We start from the raw sequence: 27,131 nt of genomic DNA, 5'->3' as shown, positions 1-27,131 counted from the left end.
GCTCTTAGGGTAATCCCAGGTTCTAAGAAAATGAGATTGCAACAGTTTCACAGGTGTGTGGCATCATGTACTCAGGTTAAGGACTATAAGGAAATTAAGGGACTTTTAGAAGACCAAAAAACCAAATTCTTTGCAGAGCCCCCATACTTTCTGGTGCTTTACATGTTTGATTTTATTTATGGGAAGTATTAAAAACAGACCAAACTGAAATCATGTAAGTGCTGCTGCACTAGCTATTGTTAGTCTATACTATTATGTTCTAATCTTTCCTGACAGGAGTAATTACTTGCATTATAACTCAAGTGAAAATGTCTCTCATCCCATCCCAAATTAGTCAAAGTCGAGGGTAGTAAAGGTACATGAGAGGAATAAAGCATCAACAAATCACCTAAAAAACACAAAGTACTTATAAGAAAGACTAATTTTACGGTTAGTAAATATCAGTGTTAATTAGGACTTCGAAACTCCCTAAATTAGTCATCCCTAGAAGATTGGTTCCCGTGTCCTGCTGAAGTGGAACTTCTTTTAAACACCTGTTTTTTAGTTACAGACATTAGCATATATGGAAAACAGCAAAAATGCAAATGACCTGTTTGATTCTATTCCCGGGACATCCAACAAGTTATTTTCATATTTATGATATAAAATCTTTCAAGCATTTAAATACATAATGCTAGCCTTTGCTCTCTCCACCAGAAATCTCAAGTGCTTTTTTTTTTTTTTCTCAAGTGCTTTCAAATGTTTAACAAAGCACAGGAGAAAAGCATATGAAAGTGCCCCACCCATCTTCCCTCACCCTTATTTTAAAAAGATGATCAGAGTTTTAAAAAATTTAACTACCATTTACTAGCAATTAGTGCTTGTTAACTACATTTTTTTTTTTTTTTTTTGTTAACTACATTTTTAAAGGAAGGGTTAAGAGAAGATCCCAGCCTGGGATAATTTATAAGTTCGGGGTCAGCGGAACGACCCCTCCCCCCGCCCTCCCGATTGACAACCTCCCCGATACACGCGTGCGCGCGCCCTACTCCTTAGACACCCCCCCCCCCCGCTCACTCGCTGAGGAACCACGGAGAACCAAGAGCCAGAGAGGCTCACGCTGGAGCCTGGAGGTGGGGGGAAGGAGGACGTTCGTCAGCGTGGGCCTCCAGACGGGAAGCTCATCCCTAGACCTTGCCGCGCGAGGCGTAGCTCGGAGACACTATTCTATAAAGCTCCTGCTCTTGTCGAAGAGTAGGTGTAGGAAGCTGAGCTCTGAGAGGAGCGAGTGGGCCAGGGAGGCCGAGAGCCCACCTTCAGGCCGCTCAGACGGTGCATCCAGCTACGCTCTTTGGGGGCAACTTGGCTTTGCAGCTGCCTCTCAGCAGTAAGAGGGAGGCGTGTCGCCTACTCGACGGAGGCTGCGCGAACTGCAAGTCCCGGGAGGGGCGTTTCACACGCACGCCGCGTCGCCGTGGAGACGGGGGCGGAGCCGGCGCGAGACTGTAGGGAGGCGCGGGAAGCGCTGAGGCGGCGGGGGGCCTCAGGGCGGGAGGAACCGGGCGGCGTTTGCCGGCTCCCGCAGGGACTTCCTGAGGCGCGAGGCCCGAGTGCTCGACTTGTCAGGTATGAGGCCCGGTCCGAATCGTCACCGGCCTCTGAGAGGCTCGTCTTCCTGGGTTTGGAGTCCGGCGGCGAGCGCGCATCCCTCCGGGCTGGGCCCTCTGCCTCTCCTCTCGGAGCCTCCGCTTCCTTCTCTAGAAGTGCAGGCGATGCCGCCTGCCCACGGACTGTGATCTGGGAGTGGAAGCGGTGTGGAGAGCGCGCGCAGGACTTTGGGAGCCCGCCTTCCTCGCCCTGCGCGGTGCTCGCGTGCTTCCTACCGACGCTGCTGCCCTTCGGCGTCTGGTCGCCCGGGCCCCAGGGGCGCCGCTGCACCCCGCGCCTGGTGCGCTGCAGCCGGGGCTCGGTGCCTGCGTGGGTGCAAGGCTCTTTAGCATGCTCGGGTCCGAATCGGAAGATTCTGGGTCCCTGCTGCGTGGCCAGGTGGGGGGTGGGGGGTAGTGTGCACACCTCAGGGGTCCCATCTGAACCCAGAGGGCCCAACAGGGCAGAAACGGTGAAGTCGCCCCAGCAGTGGCAGATAAATACTTCGTTTTTATTCGTAGAACGAATGATGTTAGGGACCTGAGTACCAGTCGTAGCCTTCCTACTTAGCTGGTGGCCTCAGATAATTCGCTGTAAAATGAAATGGCTACCACCTGTCTGGGGGGTTGTTAAAAAGCAGGTTATTAATGAAAAATGCTAAAAAAAAAAAAAGAAAAGAAAAAAAAAGAAAAATGCTTAGTTCTATCTATACCTGACACAGATAGATATCGTGGTACCCGCCTAAGTACCACGAACGTATGAAGATTGGGAAGCTTCCTGGAATAAGTAGTTGAAACTTATTCTGGGGCTTAAGATAGAAATTTAAGTCTTTCCTTGCTTTTCTTTAGGAAGATCGTTGATTTTTCAGTTATTGTTAGCAGCTGCAAAATACTGTAGAAACTTCTTTAAGAAGTTAACTTCTATAATTTTTCAAGTTAACATACATGACTTTAAAAACCAGTATTAAAGGCTTATGATAGAAAACAGCCCCACATCCATTTATAATTTCCATTCTGCTAGCTTTATTCACAAATTGGAAATAAATATCCTTATGGGCGATATTTCCTGATTTTTTTTAGTTTTACACATAAAGTGTTGACTGTTATTCGTGGAAGATAAGTGCTTAGTTTGAAGTTTTCCTTCTATCATCTCACCAAAGTAGTTATGTTAATTTATTGTTAAATTGATAAGTGTCATATAACATTTCACAGCCATACCAAGTCCTGCAACTGATCTTTCTTGTACATCCCATTATATTTTCTCAAAATTAATAATTGTCTTATTTTCTCATTTGCCTAGTACTCATGCACAGATCATTAAATTCTTTTTCCTGAATGTGTTAGCATTTCTCATGCCTAATTTTCTTTTTTTTTTTGCAAAATTACTCTCAAAACTGGCCATTTCATCTTTTACCTGGAAATCTTCCTCTGCTCTAATCTGATTGGTGGCTTTGTACCTGCTATACTCAGTTCTAATCCAGAAACCTCTTTTACATCTATTCTGGGATTTGCTTCTTTTTGTTATTCTCTTACATTGAATTAGCTGTTGCCTGGGTTCCTTTTTTTCCCCTTAATTTGCTTCCTTGGTTTTTAGGACACATTTTCTTTTAATAACTACTGCTTCTACTTCTCCTCCTCCTCTTTTTCTTACTTTAACAGCTTTATTGCAATATAATTCACATAGAATTCAATTCACCAATTGAAAGTGTTCCATGGTTTTTACTATATTCAGTTATACAACCATCATCATAATCAATTTTAGAACATTTTCGTCACCCTGAAAACAAATCATTACTGTTAGAAGTCACTCCCCCTTTCTTTTCAATCCTTCCAGCCCTAGGCAGCCAGGAATTTACTTCATGACTCTAGATTTATCTGATCTAGACATTTCATATAAGTGGAATCATGATATATGGTCCTTTGTGATTGGCTTCTTTTACTGAGCATGTGCCAGCATGCATCCTTGTTTTATTTTAAAGATTTTATTTATTCTTGAGAGACTCACAGAGAGAAAGAGAGGCAGAGGCATAGGCACAGGGAGAAGCAGGCTCCTTGCAGGAAGCCTGACATGGGACTTGATCCTGGGACTGTGGGATCACGTCACTGAGCCAAAGGCAAGTGCTCAACCCCTGAGCCACCCAGGCATCCCTGCATCCATGTTTTAACATGTACTAGTATTGCATTTCGTTTTATGGTTGCATGATATTTCATTGTATGGATATAGCATATTTTGTTTGTCCATCCATGTGTTGGTGGACATTTGGGCTTTCGCTTTTTTGCCTGTTATGAATAATGTTGCTGTGAACACGTATAAGTTTTTGTATAGACACTTGTTTTAGGTTCTCTCATCTATGTACCTAGGAATGGATCTGCTGGATCAAATGGTAACTCTGTATTTACCTTTTTGAGGAATTGCCAGTTTTCCAAAGTGGCTGCACCATTTTACATTATCACCATAGTGTATGAGGGTTTCACTTTCTCTACATCCTCACCCAAACACATTACTATCTTCGTTTTTTTTTTTTTTTTAAGTGTATTTATTGAAGTAATCTCTACATCTAGCATGGGACTGGAACTTATGACCTGGAGATCAAGAGTCACATGCTCCTCTGACTGAGCCAGCTAGGTGCCCCAATCTTTCTTTTTTATTGTAACCATACTAATTATTATCTCATTGGGATTTGATTTGCATTTCTCTGATGGGTAATGATATTGAATATCTTATATGCTTATTGGCCACTTATGTATTTTGGGGGAGCAATGTCTATTCATGTCCTTTGTCCATTTTTAAATTGGGTTGTCTTTTTATTGAGTAGCAGGAATTTTTAAAAATATAATCTAGATTTGTCACTTAGCAGATTTGCAAATATTTTTTCCCATTCAGTAAGTTGTCTTTTCACTTTCTTGATGGTGTCCTTTGAAACACAATTGTTTTTAATTTGACAACATCCAGCTTTCTGGTAACTTCTCAAGAACAAGATAGCTTAAGTTTTTTCTCCTTGCATGAGGGAAAAAAGTATTTAATCTCTAACATTTGGCCCCTTGCAGGACATCTCATCTGAGAATTTGCATCTTTCAGTTTTGAGAGACTTTCTTCATTTTTTTAAAAATTTATTTTAGAGAGTGTGTGTGTGCATGTGTGCACATGAACCTGGGGCGGGGCAGAGGGAAAGGGAGAATTTCAAGCAGACTCCGTGCTGAGCTCAGAGCCCAACACCGGGCTTGATCTTATAACCCTTAGATCAAGACCTGAGCTAAAATCAAGAGTCGAACGCCTAACCAACTGAGCCACCTAGGCATCCTGTGTTTCATGTTTTTTGTTTGACAGTTGGTTTGTAGTTTGTTAAAATCAAGATCCAAAATCAAAGTCCATACATTGCATTTGATTGATCTACATCTTTTTTTTTAAGATTTTATTTATTTATTCATGAGAGACACAGAAAGAGAGGCAGAGACACAGGCAGAGGAAGGAGAAGCAGGCTCCATTTAAGGAGCCCAATGTGGGACTCAATCCCAGGAATCCGGGATCAGGCCCTGAGCCAAAGGCAGATGCTCAACCACTGAGCCACCCAGGCATTCCTGATTGATCTACATCTTAAGTGTCTTTTAACATATAAGTTTTCCCCTTTCTTCTTCAGTTTATTTGTTGAAGGAACTGCGTCGTTAGTCCCGTGAAGTTTCATACATCATTGATTTTGCTGATTGCAGAATCATTTGTTCCCTGTATTTTTTGTAAGTTGGTTCTTAGTTGTAGATGAGGCTTAATGATATTTAGATTCAAGTTCTTGGCAGGAATACATCACAGACTGTGGCACTTCCTCAGATTCCTTTGTTTGTTTTGGTCTCTTTCTTGTTGGAGGTCACGTCCAAATGTCTTATAATTCTTGATTGTCTGTTCATTCTTAAGCGTCAGCAGCTGAGAAATTAGTTAGAAGGTCCCAGTATCTGGGCAGAACTTGTAGGTTTAGGAGCTTTTTTGGGGGGGCAAGCCTGCTTTTTCACTGAGGGAAGTAGAGCACAGAAGTGAGAATCTTTTTTTTTTTTTTTTTTTTTCAGAAGTGAGAATCTTGAGAGCTTTTAGTTCTTAGCTTCTTCTGCAAAGATTCTTCCAGTCTCCTGACTGGGAGATAACCAATCTAATTGCCAGAATTCTGGAAGCGGTTTGTGGAGAAGAAGCTGTATACTCTGCGTGGCAGGGTTGTGAGGGAGACCAGGGGCCCCAGCCGCTCGCCATATAGACTTCATTCAGTCCTCTCCTTTGTGGCCTATAGCTACAATTCTGGGAGCCATTCCTTGTTCCTTCTACTTCTGAGCTCTTCTGAGATTCTGTAGGCCTGCTTCTCATTGGTATCCCACTTTGTAGGTATTCCATAGAATCATTATAACAAGACATAAACCCAAGGCAATGACCCATTTATTATAGCAATGTTTAACCAAATATCCTTACTTGAATTATCCTTTAATTTTAATTTACAGAAATAGTCACTAAAGGAGACCTTTATTACTCGGAGTGTGATACCAGAAACACAAGGAGGAAAAATGTTTGATCTCTGTAAGGACTATTTGTTTTGTATGGATTAAGTGTTTTCTGGCGAATTCCTTCTCTGATTGTCATTGAAATATGTGACCTTCAGTATAAAGGGTGGTTTCATTTTTTTAGAATGAATATTTTATTATGAATGCCTCACAATTACTCAACATAGGACAAGTCAACCTCAATAGCTTTCCTCCACCACGTACTTAAATCTTACTTCTTGGGCAGCCCAGGTGGCTCAGTGGTTTAGCGCCGCCTTCAGCCCAGGGTGTGATCCTGGAGACCCTGGATCCAGCCTGCTTCTCCCTCTCCCTGTGTCTCTGCCTCTCTCTGTCCCACATGAATAAATAAATAAAATATTTTAAAAAATTAAATCTTTCTTCTTTTTCTTACTACTTGAATTAGTTTCCAAAGGCTGCTCAGATGAAATAGTGTAAACTTCATGGCTTATAAACAACAGAAATGTATTGTCTTTTAGTCCTGGAAGCTAGAAATCTGACATCAAGATGTCAGCAGGGCTATCCTCATCCTGAAGGCTTTAGAGGAGGGTCTGTTCCATGCATTTCTCTTCTGGTATTGCCAGCAGTCCCTGGTGTTCCTTGGCTTTATGGACACATCATTCCAGTTTCTACTTTCGTCATCATGTGTCTGTCTTTACATGGCATTGTCCTTCCTGTGTGTGTCTATCCCTCTGTCTCATCTCCTCATTTTATAAAGATGCCCATTGTATTGGGTTAAGGGCCCACCTTATTCCAGTGTGGCTTCATCTTAATTACATCTGCAAAGACTATTTCCAAATCAGGTCAATTCATAGGTACCAGAGGTTGGGACTTCAGCATATCTTTTAGGGGGACACAGTCTAACCCACAACATTGCTACTCCTTGCACTAAGTAATAAATAAAAGCGATGTTACTTTTTTGGTTCATAATGAATATTATGGGTAGAAATTATACCAAATGAAAATGGAAACTATATAAAGTAATTTACTATTGACCAAAAGTGCCTGGGGATTCTTCTAGGTAACATTAACAACCAAAAAAACTAATCTAGGCAAAAAAAAAAATCTTGGCCTCTACTAGTGCCCTTATGAAGGGAAGTTTAAGGTCTTAAACTTCCCGCTCCTTCCCTAGAGTACCTGGACAGGAAGAATGAGCCAGTTAGAGCTTTTTGAGTATCATTCTCTCTCCTCCCAGTTTTCTTTCTTATAAAATAACTTTTTAAAAATTCAGTTTAAAAAATTTCATAGACTTTCTATGCTCATCTAGTGTTGAACTAAGGAGAGGAGATTAGGAGGTGGCATATAGCTTTTCAGAAATGTGGCTCCTGGGGTGCTTGGATGGCTCAGTCAGTTAAGTGTCTGCCTTCAGCTCAGGTCATGATCCCAGGGCCCTGGGATGAACCCTACGTCATTGGGAAGCCTGCTTCTCTCTCTCCCTCTGCTGCTTCCCCTGCTTGTGCTCTGTCAAATAAATAAATAAAATGTTAAAAAAAAAAAAAGAAAAGAAATGTGACTCCTAAAAGGCTTCAGATAATTTACTCTCCTTTTCCCTCTTTTTCTTATGGTTTAGAAGGGGAAGATAAACTTTTTGATTCATGAAGAATCTGCTTACTAAGAAGTATATATCAAGCCACTGGCCTAATTTCCATCAAAAAAGAAGGAAGCTGAGAAAGCTGAGAATGCAGAGGAAGGTGGACTCCAGGTAAGTGATAGGACTTAAAATTAAAAAAAAAAAAAAAAAAGCAGGGGGGCCCTGGGTGGCTGAGTGGTTGAGCATCTTCGTTGGCTCAGGTTATGATCCTGGGGTCCCAGGATTGAGTTCAGCATCAGGCTCCCTGGAGGGAGCCTGTTTCTCCCTCTGCTTATGTCTGCCTCTCTCTGTGTGTCTCCATGAATAAATAAATAAAATCTTAAAAAAAAATAGCTGAAATTGTGGCCCATATAAACCTGTAAACATTTTTGTATAAAAATGATAAATAATTAAAAAGTTTCTTACTAAATCATGAGTGGTAAGAAAGGAACTTTGGGTAAGATTTTTTTGTTGATATTTTGGGTTTCTCATCTAGAGTGCAGAATATAATGCACATTTCATACATCATGTTATGGTTCAAAACCATTTTGAGTGTGTGGAAATATCATTAAACTTATGATTCTGAGCAAGAATGAGGATGATTTTGCTGAAGTTGGAAGTTCTTTTTTTTTTTTTTTTTGTCCCCTTCCCCCCCACACACAAGTAGTTTATTGAATTCAATTGCAGACTGATGTGTATATAAAATGCTGTGAGAGGAGTGACAGCCTCAGGCCATGGGCAGCTGCTAATAGCTTCCATAATGTTTTATGACCTCTGAAATTGCTTAGAAAATTATCAGTGATTCAGTGGCCAAAATAACAGTAAATGTAATGATCAGAAGGAGACCCAAGACCAGGGGCCAGATGTTCAGGCACTTGGCAATGGAGGCACAGTCTTGGGCCCGAATCCTATCACCCACCATCTTTTCTGGTCCTTAGACTTCATGGAATAGATGAATTCTGGGAATTCCGCACAAGTTCATGAAGATTTTGTTAAAGAGGGACCAGACTATATGGTTGGGGACTGAAGTCTTGCTGCAGATGTTGATCATGCTGGTAGCCACAGGAGCTGAGCTCTAGGGCACCCTGAGTACAGCCACCTTGTGCTCCTCCTTGAGCATCTCTTAGGTTGTGGAGATGCCGGTGTGGGCACTGGGGAAGAAGGGGTGGGAATTGCAGTTCATTAAACTATTAGATAGAACATGGATTCAGAAAGATGCATAAAATGTACTGTTTACTATATCATTTTGAAACAAACATGTAACCATTACAGGGTAAAGAAATAGTGTATTGTCAACACCTCAGAAGTCCCTTTTTATGTTATTTCCTAATCACTCCTGCTCCTTCCCTAAACCACCATCCTACCTTAATAGTAATCATTTTCTCAAATTTCTTTATATGTTTACATCTCAGAACAATATAGTTTAGTTTAGCCCCTTTGTCTTTATATAAATGGAATCCTATTACATGTATTCTTTTTTTTTTTTTTTTTACATGTATTCTTTTGTATCTTGATTCTTTCTTTTAAGGTTCCTTTATGTTGTCTGTGGTTGTAGTTCGCTCATTTTCCTGGCTCTATGATACCATGATATAAGAATATTACACAGTTTATCCGTATGCAATATTGTTGATGGGCATTTGGGTGTTTCCAGTTTTTGAATGTGATGAACATCTCATATGCATAGAGTGACACTCAGTGGCTCTCAAGTTTGAGCCTGCAACAGAATGAGATTGCTGGACTCCACCATCAGAGTTTCTGATTCAGTAGATCTCGGTCAGACCCAACGGTTTGTATTTCTAGTAACTTCTAAACTGATGCTGTTGGTTCTGGGATCACACTCTGATAAGCATTATTTTGGATATATAATTGGGAATTGGTTTCTGGGCCAGAATAGAAGAGAATCTGCAATTTTGCTAGGTCATTGTTTTCTAAATTGGTGTACCAGTTTGTGCTCTGACTGGTCATGTTCGGGTGTGCTTGTTGCCCCACATCTCCCCAATACTGTGCTTCTGTGGTAGGGTTGTGGTCATAGCTCACTGTGCTTTTTATTTGTATTTCATGATTTCTGTTGTTGGTGAGTACCTGTTTTGGGGCATCTGGATTTTCTTTTTTGAAGTACATATTCAAGTCTTAAACCCACTTTTCTATTCAGTTGTATATTGAATCTTTCCCTCATTTGATATATAGAAATTTTTGTATTTCCAAATATAAATTCTTGGAACGCCTGGGTGGCTCAGAGATTGAGCATCTGCCTTTGGCTCAGGTTGTGATCCGTAGTCCTAGGATTGAATCCCACATTGGGCTCCCTCTGCCTACATCTCTGCCTTTCTCTTTGTGTCTCTCATGAATAAATAAATTTAAAAATCTTTAAAAAAAATACAAATTCTTTCTATATTTTATGTGTTGCAAATATCTTTTCCGTCTTTGTAGCTCACTTTTTTCATTCTGGTATCTTCTAATGAATTATAGTGTTTTAAACTTTAGTAAAAATGATCAGTCTTTTTAAATATATCTAATCTGTCATGTTTTAAGGGATCTTTTCCTTTCCTGGGGTCATGAAGGTATTCCGTATTGCCTTCAGTGTTTATTATTTTACCATTCACGTTTTTTTCTCTAGACCATTTGAAAGTGATTTTTGTGTGGCATGTGAGTTTAACTTTTTTTTTTTTTTTTTTTTTGCCTCCCATGTGGATATCCAGTTGTGCCAGCACAATTGAAAAGACTTCTCTGCAGTGCCATGTTTATCATTAATCAAAAGTCCATTCAAGCTCAGGTCTGTTTCTGGGCTTTCTACTTTGTGCCTATGGTTGGAATTGTCCTTGCCACAAAATCATGATGTCTTGATTACATAGCTTTATAATAAGTCTGAGATCTAAGTAGGGCTTTTTACATAGTGCTTTTAAGCACTTTAGAAAAAAGATTTTATTTTGAAGAAATCTCTACACCCAATATGGGGCTCAGCTTAATGACCCTGAGATCAAGAGTCACATGCTCTATTGACTGATCCAGCCAGGCACCCCTCATCAAGTACTTTTTAGAAAAATGACTGTAAGCTATTCTTGGTCTTTGCAGTTCTATATAAGCTTCAGAATCAACTTGACAGGCCTTTTTCCCTCCCTACAAAACGAAAACTGTTGGGGTTTTAATTGGGATTACTTTGAAGCTATAGGTCAGATTGGAGGAAATAACTATTTTGGTGAGTCCTAAAATTTTCCCTACAGAAATGTTTACAACTTTTTTTTTCTTTTTTTTTTTTTTTTTTTTTACAACTTTTTTTTTCAGTAAGCCCTTCATCCAGTGTTGACCTTGAACTCACAATCCTAAGAGATCAAAAGTCACATGCTCTACTGACTGAGCCAGCCAGGCACCCCAAATGTTTACAACTTTTTAAAAAGATTTATTTATTTGAAAGAGAGAGAGCATGTGCATGCAAGAAAGCAGGGAGAGAGGAGACAAGCAGATTCCCCACTGTGTGTGGAGCCCTACATAGGACATGATCCCCGGACCCTGAGATCATGACCTGAGTCGATATCAAGAGTTGGGTGCTTAACCGATTGAGCCACCCAGGCACCCATACAACTTTTGTTAGATTTACTCCTGTAGTTGGTGTTTGTGGTTTGAAAATAGTATATAAATATAGTTTTATTTTTGTTGTTAGTCTATAGAAATATATACAGTTGATTCTCGTTATTTGCAGATCCTGAATTTGTGAAGTAACATAATCTCCAAAACTTATTTTATTTATTTATTCATGAGAGACACAGAGAGAGAGAGGCAGAGACACAGGCAGAGGGAGAAGCAGGCTCCATGCAGGGAGGAGGCGGATGTGGGACTCGATCCTGGGGCTTCAGGATCACACCCTGGGCCGAAGGCGGTGCTAAACCGCTAAGCCACCCGGGCTGCCCTCAAAAACTTATTTTAATCCCCAGATCTCTCAGCAATTTCTCAGTGTTCTCAGGGTCATTCTTGGACATGGGTAAAGCCTTACAAGATTTGAGTTGCTCAATAGGCACATTCTCAGCTGAGATGAAACAAGGAGTGTTCTGCCCTCCTTTTTAAAGTTTTTATTGAGGTATGATTGAGGTACAACGTTGTTAGTTTCAGGTGTGCAACATAATAATTCCGTATTTGTACATTTGTTCAGGAAATGCTCAGCACAGTAAGTCTAGTTAACGTCATTCGCCATACATCGTTACAGAATTTTTTCTTGTGAGATGGGGAAGGGCTGGATATAGATAGGAAGCCAACAACTTCTAGCTGACCGTGGACGAAGTTGTAGACTTATCCAAAGGCTTGCACCTTCTTCCTCAGTGGCAGAGTCCTTTTTTTTTTTTTTTTTTTTTTTTAATTCATGAGAGACACAGAGAGAGGCAGAGACATAGGCAGAGGGAGAAGCAGACTCCCTGCCAGGATCCTGATGCAGGACTCGATCCCAGGACCCCAGGATCACCACCTGAGCTGAAGGCAGATGCTCATCCACTGAACCACTCAGGTGCCCTGAATTTTTTCTTGTGGTGTGAACTTTTAAGATTTACTCTCCTAGCAACTTTCAAATATGCAATATGGTTATTAACTCTCACCATGCTGTACATTTTATCCACATAACTGACTTATTTTATAACTGGCAGTTTGTAGCTTTGATTCCCCTCAGGCATTTTGACACCCGCCCTGCCACACCCCACCTCTGGCAATCACCAATCTGTTCTTTTTATCTGTGAACTTGTTATTTTGTTCCAAGATTCCACTATATATAAAGGAGATCATATGGTATTTGTCTTTTTCTGACCTGTTTCATTTAGCACAGTGCTGTCAAGGCCATTCATGTTGCAAATGGCAGTATTTAATTCTTTTTTATGGCTGAATATATATATATATATGTATATATATATATATATATCACATTTTCTTTATCCATCTGTTAGTAGACACTTAGGTTGTTTCTGTATCTTAGCTATTGTAAATAATGCTGCAGTGTACATGGGGGTGTGTATATATCTTTTAGAGTTAGTGGTTTTTTTTTTTCCTTCAGATAAATCCCCAGAAGTGGAATTGTGGATCATATGGTAGGTCTGTTTTTAATTTTTTGAGGAACCTCCATATTGTTTTCCATGGTGGCTGTACCAGATTGCATTCCCATCAGTAGTGTACAAGGATTCTTTCTCCACATCCTTGCTAACAGTTGTTATTTCTTATGTTTTTGACAGAGCCATTCTCACAGATGTGAGGTGGTATCTCCTTGTGGTTTCAGTGTGTGTTTCCCTGGGCATCTTTTCCTGTATCTGTTTACCATTTGTATGTCTTTGGAAACATGTCTATTCAGATTCTCTGCCCATTTTTAAATTGGAGTGTTTGGATTTTTTTTTTTTTTTTTTTTTTTATGATAGTCACAGAGAGAGAGAGAGAGAGAGGCAGAGACACAGGCAGAGGGAGAAGCAGGCTCCATGCACTGGGAGCCCGATGTGGGATTCGATCCCGGGTCTCCAGGATCGCGCCCTGGGCCAAAGGCAGGCGCCAAACCGCTGCACCACCCAGGGATCCCTGTAAGAGTTCTTTATGTAGTTTGGATGTTAACCCCTTATCAGATATATGATTTGCAAATATTTTCTTTCACTCAGTAGATAGCTTTTTCATTTTGTCAATAGTTTCCCTTGCTGTGCAGGAAGCTTTTTAGTTGTAGTCACATGTGTTGATTTGTGCTTTTGTTGCCTTTGCCTTTGATGTCAAATCCAAAAATTCATCACTGAGACCAATGTCAAGGAGCTTACTATCTGTTTTCTTCTGGGGTTTTATGGTTTCAGGTCTTACATTCAAGTCTTTAATTCCTTTTGAGTTAATTTCTGTGTATGGTGTAAGATAGTGGTCTAGTTTTATTCTTTTGCATGTAGCTGTTTGGTTTTTTCAATATCATTTATGAAGACTGTCCTTTGCCCACTGTGGTTTCTTTATCATAATTTTTAAAAGATTTTTGATGAGAGACCCAGAGAGGCGGAGACATAGGCAGAGGGAGAAGCAGGCTCCCTGTAGGGAGCCCGATGCAGGACTTGATCCCAGGACCCTGGGATCATGATGAGGCAAAGGCAGATGCTTAACCACTGAGCCACCCAGGTGCCCCTCTTTATCATAAATTAATTGACTAAATAAGCATGAGTTTATTTCTGGACTCTCTGTTTCATTTATCTGTGTATCTGTTTTTATACCAATGCCATATGGTTTTGATAACTATAGCTTTGTAATATAGTTTGAAATCAGAACATAGTGTCTGCAGCTTTGTTGTTCTTTCTCAAGATTGCTTTGGCTTGGGATGCCTGGGTGGCTCAGTGGTTGAGCGTCTGCCTTCATGCTCAGGGCATGATCCTGGGATCTGGGATGGTGTCCCACATAGGGCTCCCTTTGAGGAGCCTGCTTCTCTCTCTCTGCCTGTGTCTCTGCCTCTCTGTGTCTCTCATGAATAAATCTTTTTTTTTTTTTTTAAAGAAAGATTGCTTTGGCTCTTCAGGGTCTTGGTTCAATACATATTTTAGGATTATTTGTTCTGTTTCTGTGAAAAATATGACTGGGATTTTCGTAAGGATTGCATTGAATCTGTAGATGGCTCTGGGTGGTATGGATATTTAAACAATATTGATTCTTCTAATCCATGACAAAGAATATTTGAGGTGACCATAGACTATAATACTGAAAGTAACAAGAATTGACTATATGTATATTTTTGATATTGTCGTTGTATCAAATAGTCTTGCTAAAAACTCATACATTTTAGTAATTTACCTGTAGTCTTTTGGGTTTTCTATATGTATAATCACATTATACGCAAAATGACACTTTATTCCCCCATCTCCAGTCTTTACGACTATAGTTTCTCTTTTTAAAAATATTTTATTTATTTATTTGAGAGAGAGAGAGTGCAAGAGAGAGAGATAACACAAGAGAGGGGAGGGTCAGGGAAAAGTAGACTCCCTGCTGAGCAAGGAGCCCTATGTGGGGCAAAATCCTGGGACTTTGGGATTATGACCTGAACAGAAGGCAGGCACTTAACAACTGAGCCACCCCGGTGCCCCTAATTTCTCTTTTTTGCTTTACTCTGCCAGCCAGGATCTTCAGTACAGTGTTGTATAGAAGTCGTCCTGTTCATAATCTCAAAGGGGGGCACCTGGGTAGCTCAGTCAGTTAAGTGTCTGCCTTTGGCTCAGGTCATGGTCCCAGGGTCCTGGGATGGAGTCCCTCTTCTCCCTCTTCTCTGCCACTTCCCCTACTTGAGCACACTCTCTTTCTGTCAAATAAATAAATCTTTAAAAAAAAAATCTCAAATGGAAAACCTTAACTATGGTCTCTGAATAAGTTTTTCTTAGGTATCCCTTATCAGGTTTCTCTTTCTAGTCCAAGACCTTTTTGTCATGAATGGGTGTTGAATAGTTTTTAATCTTTTTTTTGTATCTATTGAAATGATTATATGATTTTCTTAATGATTGATATTTCTTTTTTTTTTTTTTTTAATTTATTTATGATAGTCACAGAGAGAGAGAGAGAGAGAGGCAGAGACACAGGCGGAGGGAGAAGCAGGCTCCATGCACCGGGAGCCTGATGTGGGATTCGATCCCGGGTCTCCAGGATCGCGCCCTGGGCCAAAGGCAGGCGCCAAACCGCTGCGCCACCCAGGGATCCCATGATTGATATTTCTAATGTTAATCTTCCCTTTTCGTGGAATTAAATAAGCCTCTATCATACTGTCCTTTTTCTATGTTGCTGACTTGAGTTAGCTGATATTTTGTTTAGATTTTTATATATGTATTCATTAGTGAGCTTGATGTAAATTTTCCTTTCTTAAAATGTCCTTGTTAGGTTTTGTACTAAGGTTATGGCCAGGGCAGCCCGGGTGGCTCAGCAGTTTAGTGCCACCTTCAGTCCAGGGGGATCCTGGAGACCTGGGATTGAGTCCCACGTTGGGCTTCCTGCATGGAGCCTGCTTCTCCCTCTGCCGGTGTTTCTGCCTCTCTCTCACTCTCTGTGTCTCTCATGAATAAATGAATAAAAAGAAAAATAAGGTTATGGCCAGTTTCCCCAAATTACCTGGTTTTATCTAGATTCGGGGTGGGTAGTGTTCTTTTTTTCAAAAATAATTCTGAGGGGGTGCCTGGGTCGTTTAGTTGGTTGAGTGACTCTTAATTTTGGCTCAGCTCATGATCTCAGGGTTGTGAGATCAAGTCTCCTGTCAGGTTCCGTGCTGTACATGGAGCCTGCTTGAGAGTCTCTCCTTGTCCCTCTGCCCCTCCCCTGTTCTTTCTCTCTTTCTCCAATAATAATAATAATTTAAAAATAAAAAAAAATTTAAAAGCTTTTATTTATTTATTCATGATAGACATAGAGAGAGAGAGGCAGAGACACAGGCAGAGGGAGAAGCAGGTTCCATACCGGGAGCACAACGTGGGACTCGATCCCAGGACTCCAGGATTGCACTCCGGGCCAAAGGCAGGCGCTAAACCGCTGAGCCACTCAGGGATCCCATAAAAAAGAATTCTTAAACTAGTTTATGTGAGATTGGCATGAATTTTTCCTTGCACTTTGGTAGATCTTGACAGCAAGACCATCTAGGCCTGGAGATTTTGTTGCAGGAAGGTTTTTATTACTGTTTATTTTTGCTGATGGTTAATGGACTGTTCACATTTTATACTTGTGTAGTTTGGTAAGTTTGCTTTTCTAGCTGTTTATCCATTTTACTTGTATCTTCAAATTTATTTTTATCATGTTGTTTACAGCATCTTCTTAGGATCTCTAATGATGTGTTTCCCTTTTCCCCCCTAATATTGGTTTTTGGCCTTTTCTCTCTCCTTGATCAGTTTCATTGACTGTTAATTTTATCTGTTTTTAAAGAACTAACTTTCCTTTTTTTATCTTCTCCATTATGTTTGTTTTCCATTCATGCAAAAAAGAATTAACATTGCAGGCCTGAGACTGTTTGCCTTAGAAAGTCCTGCTTGCAAAGTTGGCTCTTGACTGGTGTCTAGAAACTTAAACTTCGGGAAGGTTCTCATCATTCCCTGCCTCATAAGGGTAGTTAACTGTGCCTGAGCTGTTTGTACAAACAATGTGGTTTATACTGAGCACCTGCTTCATTCTAGGAATCTAAAATTTTGGGGTGTGATAGGCAGAGGATGCCTGTAGGACCAGCTCCCAGTGAGAACTTTGCCCCCCCGAGTCTCTAATAAGTTTCCCTGATAGACAACACTTCACATGTGTTCACATAATTCAATGCTGGGAGAATTAAGGATACCCTATGTGACTCCCCTGGGAGAGGACTCTTGGAAATATGCACCTAATTTCCAGCAGCCTTTGCCCCATGCCCCTTTTCTCTTTATGGATTTTGGTTTGGGTCCTCTTGCTATAATAAATATTAGCTGCAAGTACGAGTAAATGCTGAGTCCTTTGAGTCCTATCTAATCATCACTGAGGGGGAGTAGTTTTGGGTATGGTTGACACACCATTGTGAATGGCAGGTATTTCTATCAGAGATTGAGCTGCTTATTGTTCTTGAAGCATAGTTGTTTTTTTTTTTTTTTTTGAAGCATAGTTATTATTAGTCTGAGTCCTTGAGCTTATTTTTTTTAAGATTGTATTTATTTATTCATGAGAGACATATACACAGAGAGAGAGAGGCAGAGACACAGGCAGAGGGAGAAGCAGGCCCGGCCCCATGCAGGGAGCCCGACGTGGGACTCGATTCTGGGTCTCCAGGATCAGGCCCTGGGCCGAAGGAGGCGCTAAACCACTGAGCCACCCAGGCGTCCTTATTTGTTTAATTTCACCCGTGTTAAAAGATTTTTTAATGCAGAGATAATTTGATTCTCTCCCTTTCCCAATTGCTCCTCAAATTTAAGGTCTTTTAGGGGCGGTGCAGTTAAGAAACCTTATCCTCCAAAGATATCGGCCAACCAGAAGTCTTCTACCCTCTTGGGGATCCAGAGTAAGATACCTAGTGCCAGTCATCCAGTGCAGTGTCATGCCTCGCATGGTTGGACCCGAAAGAACCGGTTACAAGAATTGCGTATCAGGTGAGCTTATAAGTTGTCATCTGCCTGCAGTGGCTTTTCCATTGTTCTCCCTTCTTGGTTAAAATGAGGGGATGATTCTTATTGTCCTTTGTCAATTAGTCAGAGACTTTGATGGCAGAGTGTTCAGAAGAAAAGATTTAGGAATCTGCAGACTTAAAATCTATCATTCTGTTTTCATTTACATTCTTTAATTGTGCCCACATGTATAAGCTATAAAGAGTCTTCCAGAAAAAGTCCAAACATAATTCGAGAAAAATTATCATTTCCCAATACTCTTGATTAGGTCCATCAAAGGCATTTATTTATTCATTCAACAAAAATGTATCAGGCCTTCTCTTCCTAAAGGGCTTTTTTTTAAATTAATTTTTATTTATTTATGATAGTCACACACAGAGAGAGAGAGAGAGAGAGGCAGAGACACAGGCAGAGGGAGAAGCAGGCTCCATGCACCGGGAGCCCGATGTGGGACTAGATCCCGGGTCTCCAGGATCACGCCCTGGGCCAAACACAGGCGCTAAACCGCTGCGCCACCCAGGGATCCCCAGGCCTTCTCTTCCTTAGAGCCTCCTGCAGAGGTGGTAGCCATACCATACTTGGTTGTCATCATAGCCTGGCTCTGACCTCTGGTGAAGCCCAAGATCATTACAAAGAGGACCAAGAAATTTATCTGCCACCAGTAAGACCGGTGTGTCAAAATTAAGCACAACTGGCAGAAATCCAGATGCATTGACAGTAGGGTGTGCATAAGATTCAAGAGCCAGATCTTTTTTTTTTTCTTCAAAAGATTTTATTTATTTGAGAGAGAATGAGAGAGAGGGTACAAGCAGGGGCAGCAGCAGAAGGATAAGAAGCAGGCTCCCCACTGAGTAAGGATCCTGATGTGGGGCTTGATCCCAGGACCCCAGGATCATGACCTGGACCGAAGGAAGATGCTTAACTGACTGAGCCACCCAGGAGCCCCTCAAGGGCCAGATCTTGATACCCAACATAGGTTATGGGAGCAACAAGAAGAAAAAACACATGCTGCCCAGAGGTTTCTGGAAGTTCCTAATCCACAGGGTCAAGGAGCTTGAAGTCCTGCAGATGTACAACAAATCCACTATGCAGAGATTGCTCACAGTATCTCCTCTAAGAACTGCAAAGCCATGTGGAAAGAGCAGCCCGGTAGGCCATCAGAGTCACCAGTCCTAATGCCAGACTGTGCAGCAAAGAAAATGAATAGTCAGCTTATGTGCATATCATATTTGTGTTAAAACCATAAAACTACACAAAAAATTATCAAGTGCTTACTTGGTCAGGTGGTGTGCTCAGTGCTTGAGCATACAAGGTGAATAAGACATTCTTCGTCCATGACCTCATGAAAACTTAAAATCATGTTGGCTTGACAGACTGTTAAGTTATACCAAGAAAGCATGATAAATGCTTTAAGACAGGAGGATGTCGTACTGCAGGCTCACATAGCTAGAACAGCTCCATTCGTGTGGCCAGAGGAACTTCTGGAGGAAGTGGGGTTTAAGTTGAGTCTTAAAAGATAATGTAAGAATAAGCCAGATAAAGGGCATGAGGAAGAAGAATGTTCCAAGCTGAACCTGGAAAAGACAGACCTTGAACTGGCCAGGACAAGCCACCTTTTTTGTGTGTGTACCAGGCACTGTGCTGGGTACTTGGGATACTATAAGACATGGTCCCCGTTCTCAGGGGCTCACAGTACAGAGTGAACAACGGGTTCCCTGTGAGCCTATTGCTGAGGCTTGGTATCATAACATTATATTACAGTAAGAGTGTTGAAGATACAGAGCTACTCACTGTGTTTGGGTTGGGGAAGGTCCAAGAAGGCTTCACATGGGAGCAGGCATTAAAGATGAGCCTTGATGGATGGGTAAGTGGGCATTTGCTAGGTGTTTTAGGCAGTAAGAATAATGTGAATTAAAGCATTATCATGTACTTCCTTTCCCTCAACTCTGAAGTCTTCACTGACAAAAGACTTTATATTGAAAGTATTTTTCAAAAATAATCAACTTGGGGGTACCTGGCTGGCTCAGTCAGTAAAGCATGTGACTCTTATCTCGGGGTTGTGAGTTGGAGCCCCACAACGGGGATAGAGATTACTTAAAAAATAAAAATAATAAAAATCATCTGCTTGATCTTGGCTTTATAAATCTGTCCCATCTTATGCTCTATTTGATGCAAGATTAGCTATAATTCACCTTTTGACTCATGCTAGCATCTCTCACCCTGGGACCTTAGTTTCCCTATACTGTTCAGAAAATTGTTGACCCAAGTCAAATGGAGTTATAAAATGTGTATATATCCTTTCTTCCCTTCTTTCAGATGCGTGGCCAGAAAGTTCTTATATTTGTGGATTCGAATGACTTTTGGAAGAGTATTTCCCTCTAAAGCCAGGTAGTATTAGCTCACACCACCAAACTTTTCTGAGTTCATTCTAGGTTTTTGTTTTGTATTAAGCCCACATGTAACCTTCTCCTCCTACCCAGCCTCCAGCAGGCATATGATATAATGGTACTAACACATGTTAGTTTGACCGAATGAGTGTATGAAGGAATCATAAGTAAACCAGGATAGCTAAGACCATCTCTGAAAAAAAGTATTTGCCCAAAAGTAAATAATCTCTTTCAGAGCACTGTTGAGACTTATCACATTGATTTGATCTAGGGCAGAACCTGGGGGGAAAGTTGGCGCTGGCAAGGGGCATGAAATTGTAGTTGAGAGAATGTCCCTGGGCCACAGCTTCACTGTGTTTGGGCCACTGCCCCTTGCTGCGGAGTTTGGCTAAAAGTGCTTCAGCTGCAGCATAGAGAGTGTATTGCAAGGGGAGCCAGCAGGCTCAGGGTAGTGGTTGAGCCTGCATGAGGTAGTGGGGTTGGAGGGAAGGGGTCTATTTTAGAGGAATGGTAGGATCTATTTTAGAGGAGGACTTGGCAGCTATTGAAATGTAAGCTTTTTTTTTTTTTTTTTTTTTTTAAATGGCAGTGTTGTGGGTTCTTAACCCCTCTACTCTTCCCTTATTACAACCTTTCTTGTTTCACTTTTCTGACATCGTGGCTTTCCTAATCTGGAGCATCATCCAAATCTTTTCATTCAAAGTCATTTAAGCAAATTTGGCCTGTGGGTGTCCTCTGAAATCTTTTCTCTGAATATACCACGTGGGGGGCCATGCTGTTCCCATTTCCTTTGTGTGTCTTTATAAGAGAGGCTCCCAGTGTGATAGCAATCCATCCCAGCTGCAGTTGTTAGTCATAGTTCACCTCTGCTTCTCCTTCTTCTCCTGGGCCTTGGCCCTGTCATTTTTCACTTTCTTGGCAGCTTTTCAGTGCCTTTAAATAAAGTTGGGTTTTTTTTTCATTCAGTTGAGTCTTTTATTTATCACTGCCCACCCCACCCCCCCCCCGCGTTAGCTTAGAAGTTTTATACTCCTGTTCTTTTTACTGAAAGATATGTATTTTAACATATACCCTAAAGAATATTATATATATATATATATATCTTTAATTTATCAGTCTAATATTAATTGGCCCTTTTGCCCTCTTCCCAAAGAAGGCAAGGTCCTTAGAACACTTTAATTCTGTCCCCATCCTCCCTTATATGCCCTTATTATAAGGTATTTAATTCGGTTTATATTTTAAAATCAGCAGGGCACCCAGATGGCTTAGTTGGTTGAGCATCCAGCTCTTGATTTTGGCTCACCTCATGATCTCAGAGTTGTGGGATTGAGCCCCAAGTCAGGTTCCATGCTCAGTGGGGAGTCTGCTGGAGATTCTCTCCCTCTCCATCTGCCCCTCCCCCTGCTCATATGCACGTGCACTCTTGGATAAATAAATCTAAAAATATATATAAAATAAAATTTGCAAAACATTATTCTTGTTTTATATAGTTAACATTCATTTAGACTTATTCACATATTTACCCCTCCTCTTCTTTTTCTCCCTGCATTTCCAGGTTTCCATCTGTGATTATTTTCCTTCTGTCATTGGGACATCCCTGATCATTTGCTTTAAAATAGATTTGCTTGTGATAAATTCTCTCATATTTTGTCTAAAAATGTTTTATTTCACTTTCATTTTTGAAAGATATTTCCCTGTATAGAGAAAACTGGGTTGCCAGTTTTTACCCCCAAGTATTTTGAAGATATTTCATTGTCTTATGGCTTCCATTTCTAAGTTGTTAGTCTAATTATTGCTGTTTTGAAGATTCATTATCTTATTTTTCAGAGTTTTAATATGATATGCCTAAGTGTTGACTTATTTTCTTAGAGTCTTTTAGCTCATTCTGAGATAATAGGTTACAGAGTTTTGTATTTTTTGCTTTGTTTTGTGAATACATCTTTCTGGCTTACTTTCTTTGTCCATAGGCATGCTATTCTCCCTTTCCTTTCTCATACAATAACTTTGTAAAGGATATGACCTCAAATTCTTTGTTGCTCATTTTTATGTGGAATTGATCTTTCTGAATTTTTTAAAGTGAGTCAATCAAGATCAGTTAACTTTCCTATTTCACGGATTCCCATTTCAGTTTCATTTGTAGGGTTAAAAAAATATGGCAGCTTGCTCTATGGAATATCTGGTTCTCTTTCCCTAAAACATTTGGTCTGATCCTCTATTCTTGTCTCTTTTGTCCCTCTCCTGCTCAATTTCTATTCTACTTCCAGCAGTTTTTCCTCATTTATGAAGCTGTGTCCTAAAAGGGAGCCTGGCATGTATGTTGGTTCTGGGACTGCAGGGGCTGGAATGCTCCAACTGTTTCAGTTATGTTCACATGAGCCTTGGTAACAGAGAGGAGAAAGCTCCTCCCAGGTTCAGCAGCTAGTCTCAGATGGGGCCTCTTGCACTTTGCAATGACTGTTTCGAGGTTTTTCTCATTCTCATTTGAGGTAGTGTTAGATGTCACTCTCATTGCTCTTCCTTCCTCCTGTAGAAATGTAATACCTTGCAGGTCTTTTGACTATGGATGGTTTGTCCTGGCCTGCTTGCATTTTGGATTCTGGGGATACCTTGTCACCTGGTGACATGTATATGTATAGAGAAAACATATACATGTTTGTGATTGATACATGAATTTTTTATTTTGCTACCTGTTTGCTGTATTTTATGGGGATTCAGAGACTAGAAAAACTATGTTGTTCCCTCTACTCTCTTCCCCAAATTCTTTTCCTACTTAATTTTACTTAATACTTGACCCATATTTAACTAGAAATGTCTGTTTAAGTAATACCCATTTATATTCTGAGTAGCTGGAAAATGCTGATTATATTAGTTAGAAATGCATTTGACTCTAAGAGAAAGCCTGACAGTGGCTTTAACAAATTGGGATTTGCTTTTTCTCATAAGCAGTCTGGAGGTTGGTGTTGGTTTAGCTGCTCAGTGAGGCCATCAAAGACTCAATTTTATTACCTTTCTTAGTTTATCAATTTAACATATTGGCCCTTGGTCCTCAGAGATGACGCGGCATAGTTACAAAATGACTATTCTGTTTTACACAGGAAGGAGTAAGGAAGGATGGTGTCAGATCTTTCTTACTCAGAAAAACGCTTTCCTGGAAGCAATCAGCTGCATTCTGCTCTGCCTCATTGTCCAGAGCTGTGTCACTGGCTACTTTGTGCTACAGAGCAGTCTGGGAAAGAAACCTTTCTATCCTCTGCAGGGAATACCTGTGAGGAGGCAGAGGCTTCACAGTGGGTGTTGGGTTAGCCAGTGACTGATGTCTGCTTTAAAATAACTGCTTTATACTCTTTACTTTCTTTGCTCTTCAGTGGCAGCAGGGTCTGGAGGAAAGAATACTACATTGGAATTTGGGAGACCTGAGTTTTGGCCCTAGCCCAGACCCTAGCTAATTGTTTGATCTGGGGACAATTATGGCTCTGGGCCTTAGTTTCTCAAATTGTAAAATGAGAGAGTAAAAATATTGCTTTTTCTCTAGGCATCTACCAGAATTCGAATTTTGATACTGTGTTGACTTAGAAATTTAGGATGGGGCAGTTTTTTGTTGTTTTATGTTGTAATCTCTTTTTAAATCAAGTGGGTTGTTTGTTACTTTGGGGAAAATTGGACATATTGATGTTTGCTTTTTTGTTTTGGTATTTTTCATGTTATTTACTACTCACTTTTTAGAATATTAGAGGAGAATTATACCAGAGAATGCAGAGTAATGCCTTTATGTTCTTAGAGATTGTTTTAACTTTTATAAACTGCCATTGTTTTGTCATTAATAAACTGAACCAAAATGACTATCAAACTAGTAGGGCAAAAATAATGCAGTATATGTCCATATATAAGATAGTCTTAAATATGAGATAGTTACTTATTTTCCTGAAGAGATCTGAACAAAATTTTTTGGTTAACTTGGGAAGTAGGTAAAACAGTCATGTCCATTTACAGTATTTAATTCATCAAGATTTCTTCCTCAGCTAATGGCCTTGCTTCCTATTTTCTTGATAGAAACAACAGAAGAGACCCGCATGAGTTCCCTCCATCACATCCACCCACTGCCAGCATCTATCACCATGCAACCTGCTTCCCCACCATGAGGCAGGTGAACTGTCCTTGCTCTCATCTGTGGCAAAATCTTCGGCTTTTGTACCATGTTTCCTTTGTGACTCCTCAAGGCCATTACCCTAGCAATTTTTTTTTTCTCTTTTCTGCATCAGTTTTTCACTCTTTACTGGATCGTTTGCACCAGCATATGATACCCTTATTTCTCTTATCCTAAAATTTAAAAAAAATCTCTTCAACCTTATGTCTTCCTGCAGCTAGCACTCCATCTCTTTGCTCCTCTTTATATCAGTCCCCTGACAATATTCTGTGTCTCCAACACGTCTTATAGTCTCTCTTAAATCCATCCCACTAGACTTTAGATTCTACCCCTCCACCAAATTGTTTTTGTTAAGGTCACTACATTTGTCCAAACCAGTGATAAATTTGGAAACTTCTTCTTACTAGGCCTACCAGGAAGCACGAGACAGTCGTTATTCCCTTCTCCCATAAGCCCTCTCTTCTTCCAGCTTCCAGGTTACACCATCCTCCCATGGCTTGCCTTCTACCTCTTTGACTGCTCCTTCTCTTTTGTCGATTCCTCCTCATCTAAATATCCTGTGCTACATCTTTGCATTGCTTCTGTGTACCTCACAACTGTGATGATCTCATCAACTCTCAAAATGATTCCCAAATATATACACCCTGCCCAGACCTCTCCCTTGTCCAGACTGCTACATATGTGACAACTCCACTGTGTGTCTCATAGATGTCACAACTTAATGTGTTCAAAGCCAAAATCAAAATCATCACCACAAACCTCTCTACCAAGCTTTCTCCCTCCCAGTGAAAGGGAACTCCAATATTTCCAGGAACTCGAGTCAGAAACATGGGAGTCACCTTTGACATTTCTTTTTCTCTCACATCCCAATTTACAATGTCAAATACCAAAATTGTGCTGACTGAGCTTTCAAAATGTATTCAGACTTCACCTCTCTTCAGTACTTCCAGTTACTAACACCCTGGTCCAACTCATCATCATGTCTCCCCTGAATGACCCTAGCAACCTTACAGCCTTCTGCCTCAGTCTATTCCCGACAGTTATTTGGAGTAGATCAAGTCATGTCACTCCTCTGCTCAGATGGCAGGTAGCTTCCCTTCTGGCTGAAATTGCATAAAAGCCATAGTCCTTGCCTTTTTGTTTTTACCTATCTATGAATCTTTTTTTTTTTAATTTCTTCTGTCCTATTTTAAATTTCCAACACATCCTTTTTGTTCTTTGCATATTCCTTTATTTAAAAAATAGCATCCCAGGGACGCCTGGGTTGGTTCAGCGATTGAGTGTCTGCCTTCAGCTCAGGTCATGATCCCGAGGCCCAGGGATCGAGTTCTATATCAGGCTCCCAGTGAAGCACCTGCTTCTCCTCCCTCTGCCTGTGTGTTTGCCTCTCTCTCTGTGTCTCTTGTGAATGAATAAATAAAATCACGAGATAATAAAATAAAATTTATTTATTCATTCATTGCAAGTTTGGCCCCTTGGAGGTGGGTAGTGGTGCCCTAAGCTTGGTTGTAGGCACAGGAGAGGGAATGTGGGCCTCGTAGAATATGTGGACTCTGCTTAAGACCTTCTCCAGAGCTCTTCCTGGTTTTCTGCAGTCCATCCAGTGCCTCTCTGTTCAGCCTCTCCAGAGAGACACCGGAGTCTCTGCTTTGGTGAATAACAGTACCTAGGGGCCTAACCATTTATGCCTAAGCTTGCAAACAATCCTGTGCTTTTTATCTCCACCCAGGCTCCCTCATTCCTTATGCCTCCTGTTCTCTGCCTTTCTGGGGTCTGTGACACCAGCTGATTGTTCCTTGATTCCCTAAGCACAGGACACTTAGCTGTTCCTCTGCTTTCTCTGATACGCTGATTCAGATGTCACTTGCCTGTCTGTTCTCTGTCACCTAAAATTTGTTGATATCTCGTGTCTATTGTCATTGTTCCTATTCTGTCTTTGTGGGCTTACACCTTTTGAAATAATAGATGTTGGGCAGCCCTGGTGGCCCAGCAGTTTAGCGCCACCTTCAGCCAAGGGTGTGATCCTGGAGACCCGGGATCAAGTCCCACATTGGGCTCCCTGCATGGAGCCTGCTACTCCCTCTGCCTGTGTCTCTGCCTCTCTCTGTGTGTCTCTCATGAATAAATAAATAAAATCTTTAAAAAATGTAATATAGATGTTATTTTAATGGGGTTGGGGGAAGAGAAGGAGGTAAATGGATAGTGGTAGATGGTAGAAGGAAGTACCTGGAAGTGATTCTTTTCCATTAAAATTTTAAAAATCGTGAACAAAGTTCTTTAAAAATTTTTCAAACTATAGATACGTGTAATAGGAAACACCAGTCTCCTACAATCTCTCCCTGAATGATAACCACTGGTAATAGTTTGGTATACTAGAAACCTTTTCAGGCAATATGTATAATATGATTTGTAGATGTACACACAGTGCATGCATATATCCATATATATGTTTTTTATCTATGTATACAAATATGTATGTATATATTATATATAAATATATGTTAATTTGGTATGTATTTTTTTAAATTTGGTATGTATTATATTGATTCCAACATATGGGTCCTGGAAATACAAAAAGAATTAATTTTAAAAAATGGTGTCATACATACTATGAGGTAGCTTTATCATTTCACCTAACAACTTCTCTGGAACATCTCTCCATTTCAGTATCCTTAGGTCTACTTCATTAAAAATGACTCGGCAACATTGATTGAATTTAACCTATCTCCCGTTGAGGGACATTTGTTGTAATTTTCTCTCTCTCTCTCTCTCTTTTTTTTTTTTATTATGAACAATAGTGAAGTGAATTTC

The 27,131-nt window shown here is 40.6% G+C and overlaps 1 protein-coding gene across 9 annotated transcripts in view; it reads left to right on the top strand.

Moving 5' to 3' along the window:
• SFI1 (SFI1 centrin binding protein) overlaps positions 1 to 27,131 on the top strand; it is a 97,584-nt gene that overhangs the window by 2,771 nt on the left and 67,682 nt on the right. For 2 of the 9 annotated variants that reach the window (XM_041729371.1, XM_041729368.1), the window contains exons 1-5: positions 1,455 to 1,605; positions 7,729 to 7,860; positions 17,601 to 17,774; positions 20,106 to 20,177; positions 24,227 to 24,316. In XM_041729371.1, the coding sequence (XP_041585305.1) occupies positions 7,754 to 7,860; positions 17,601 to 17,774; positions 20,106 to 20,177; positions 24,227 to 24,316 (443 nt within the window). In that variant the 5' untranslated portion in view covers positions 1,455 to 1,605; positions 7,729 to 7,753. Of the gene's footprint in view, positions 1 to 1,454; positions 1,606 to 7,728; positions 7,861 to 17,600; positions 17,775 to 20,105; positions 20,178 to 24,226; positions 24,321 to 27,131 lie in introns of those variants that run through there. The other 7 variants (XM_041729370.1, XM_041729369.1, XM_041729373.1 and 4 more) reach the window with 5 other exon arrangements.

Source organism: Vulpes lagopus, chromosome 14, assembly GCF_018345385.1.
Source record: "Vulpes lagopus strain Blue_001 chromosome 14, ASM1834538v1, whole genome shotgun sequence".
Taxonomy (NCBI): Eukaryota; Metazoa; Chordata; class Mammalia; order Carnivora; family Canidae; genus Vulpes; species Vulpes lagopus.
This window is presented reverse-complemented; position numbering and strand designations above follow the sequence as displayed.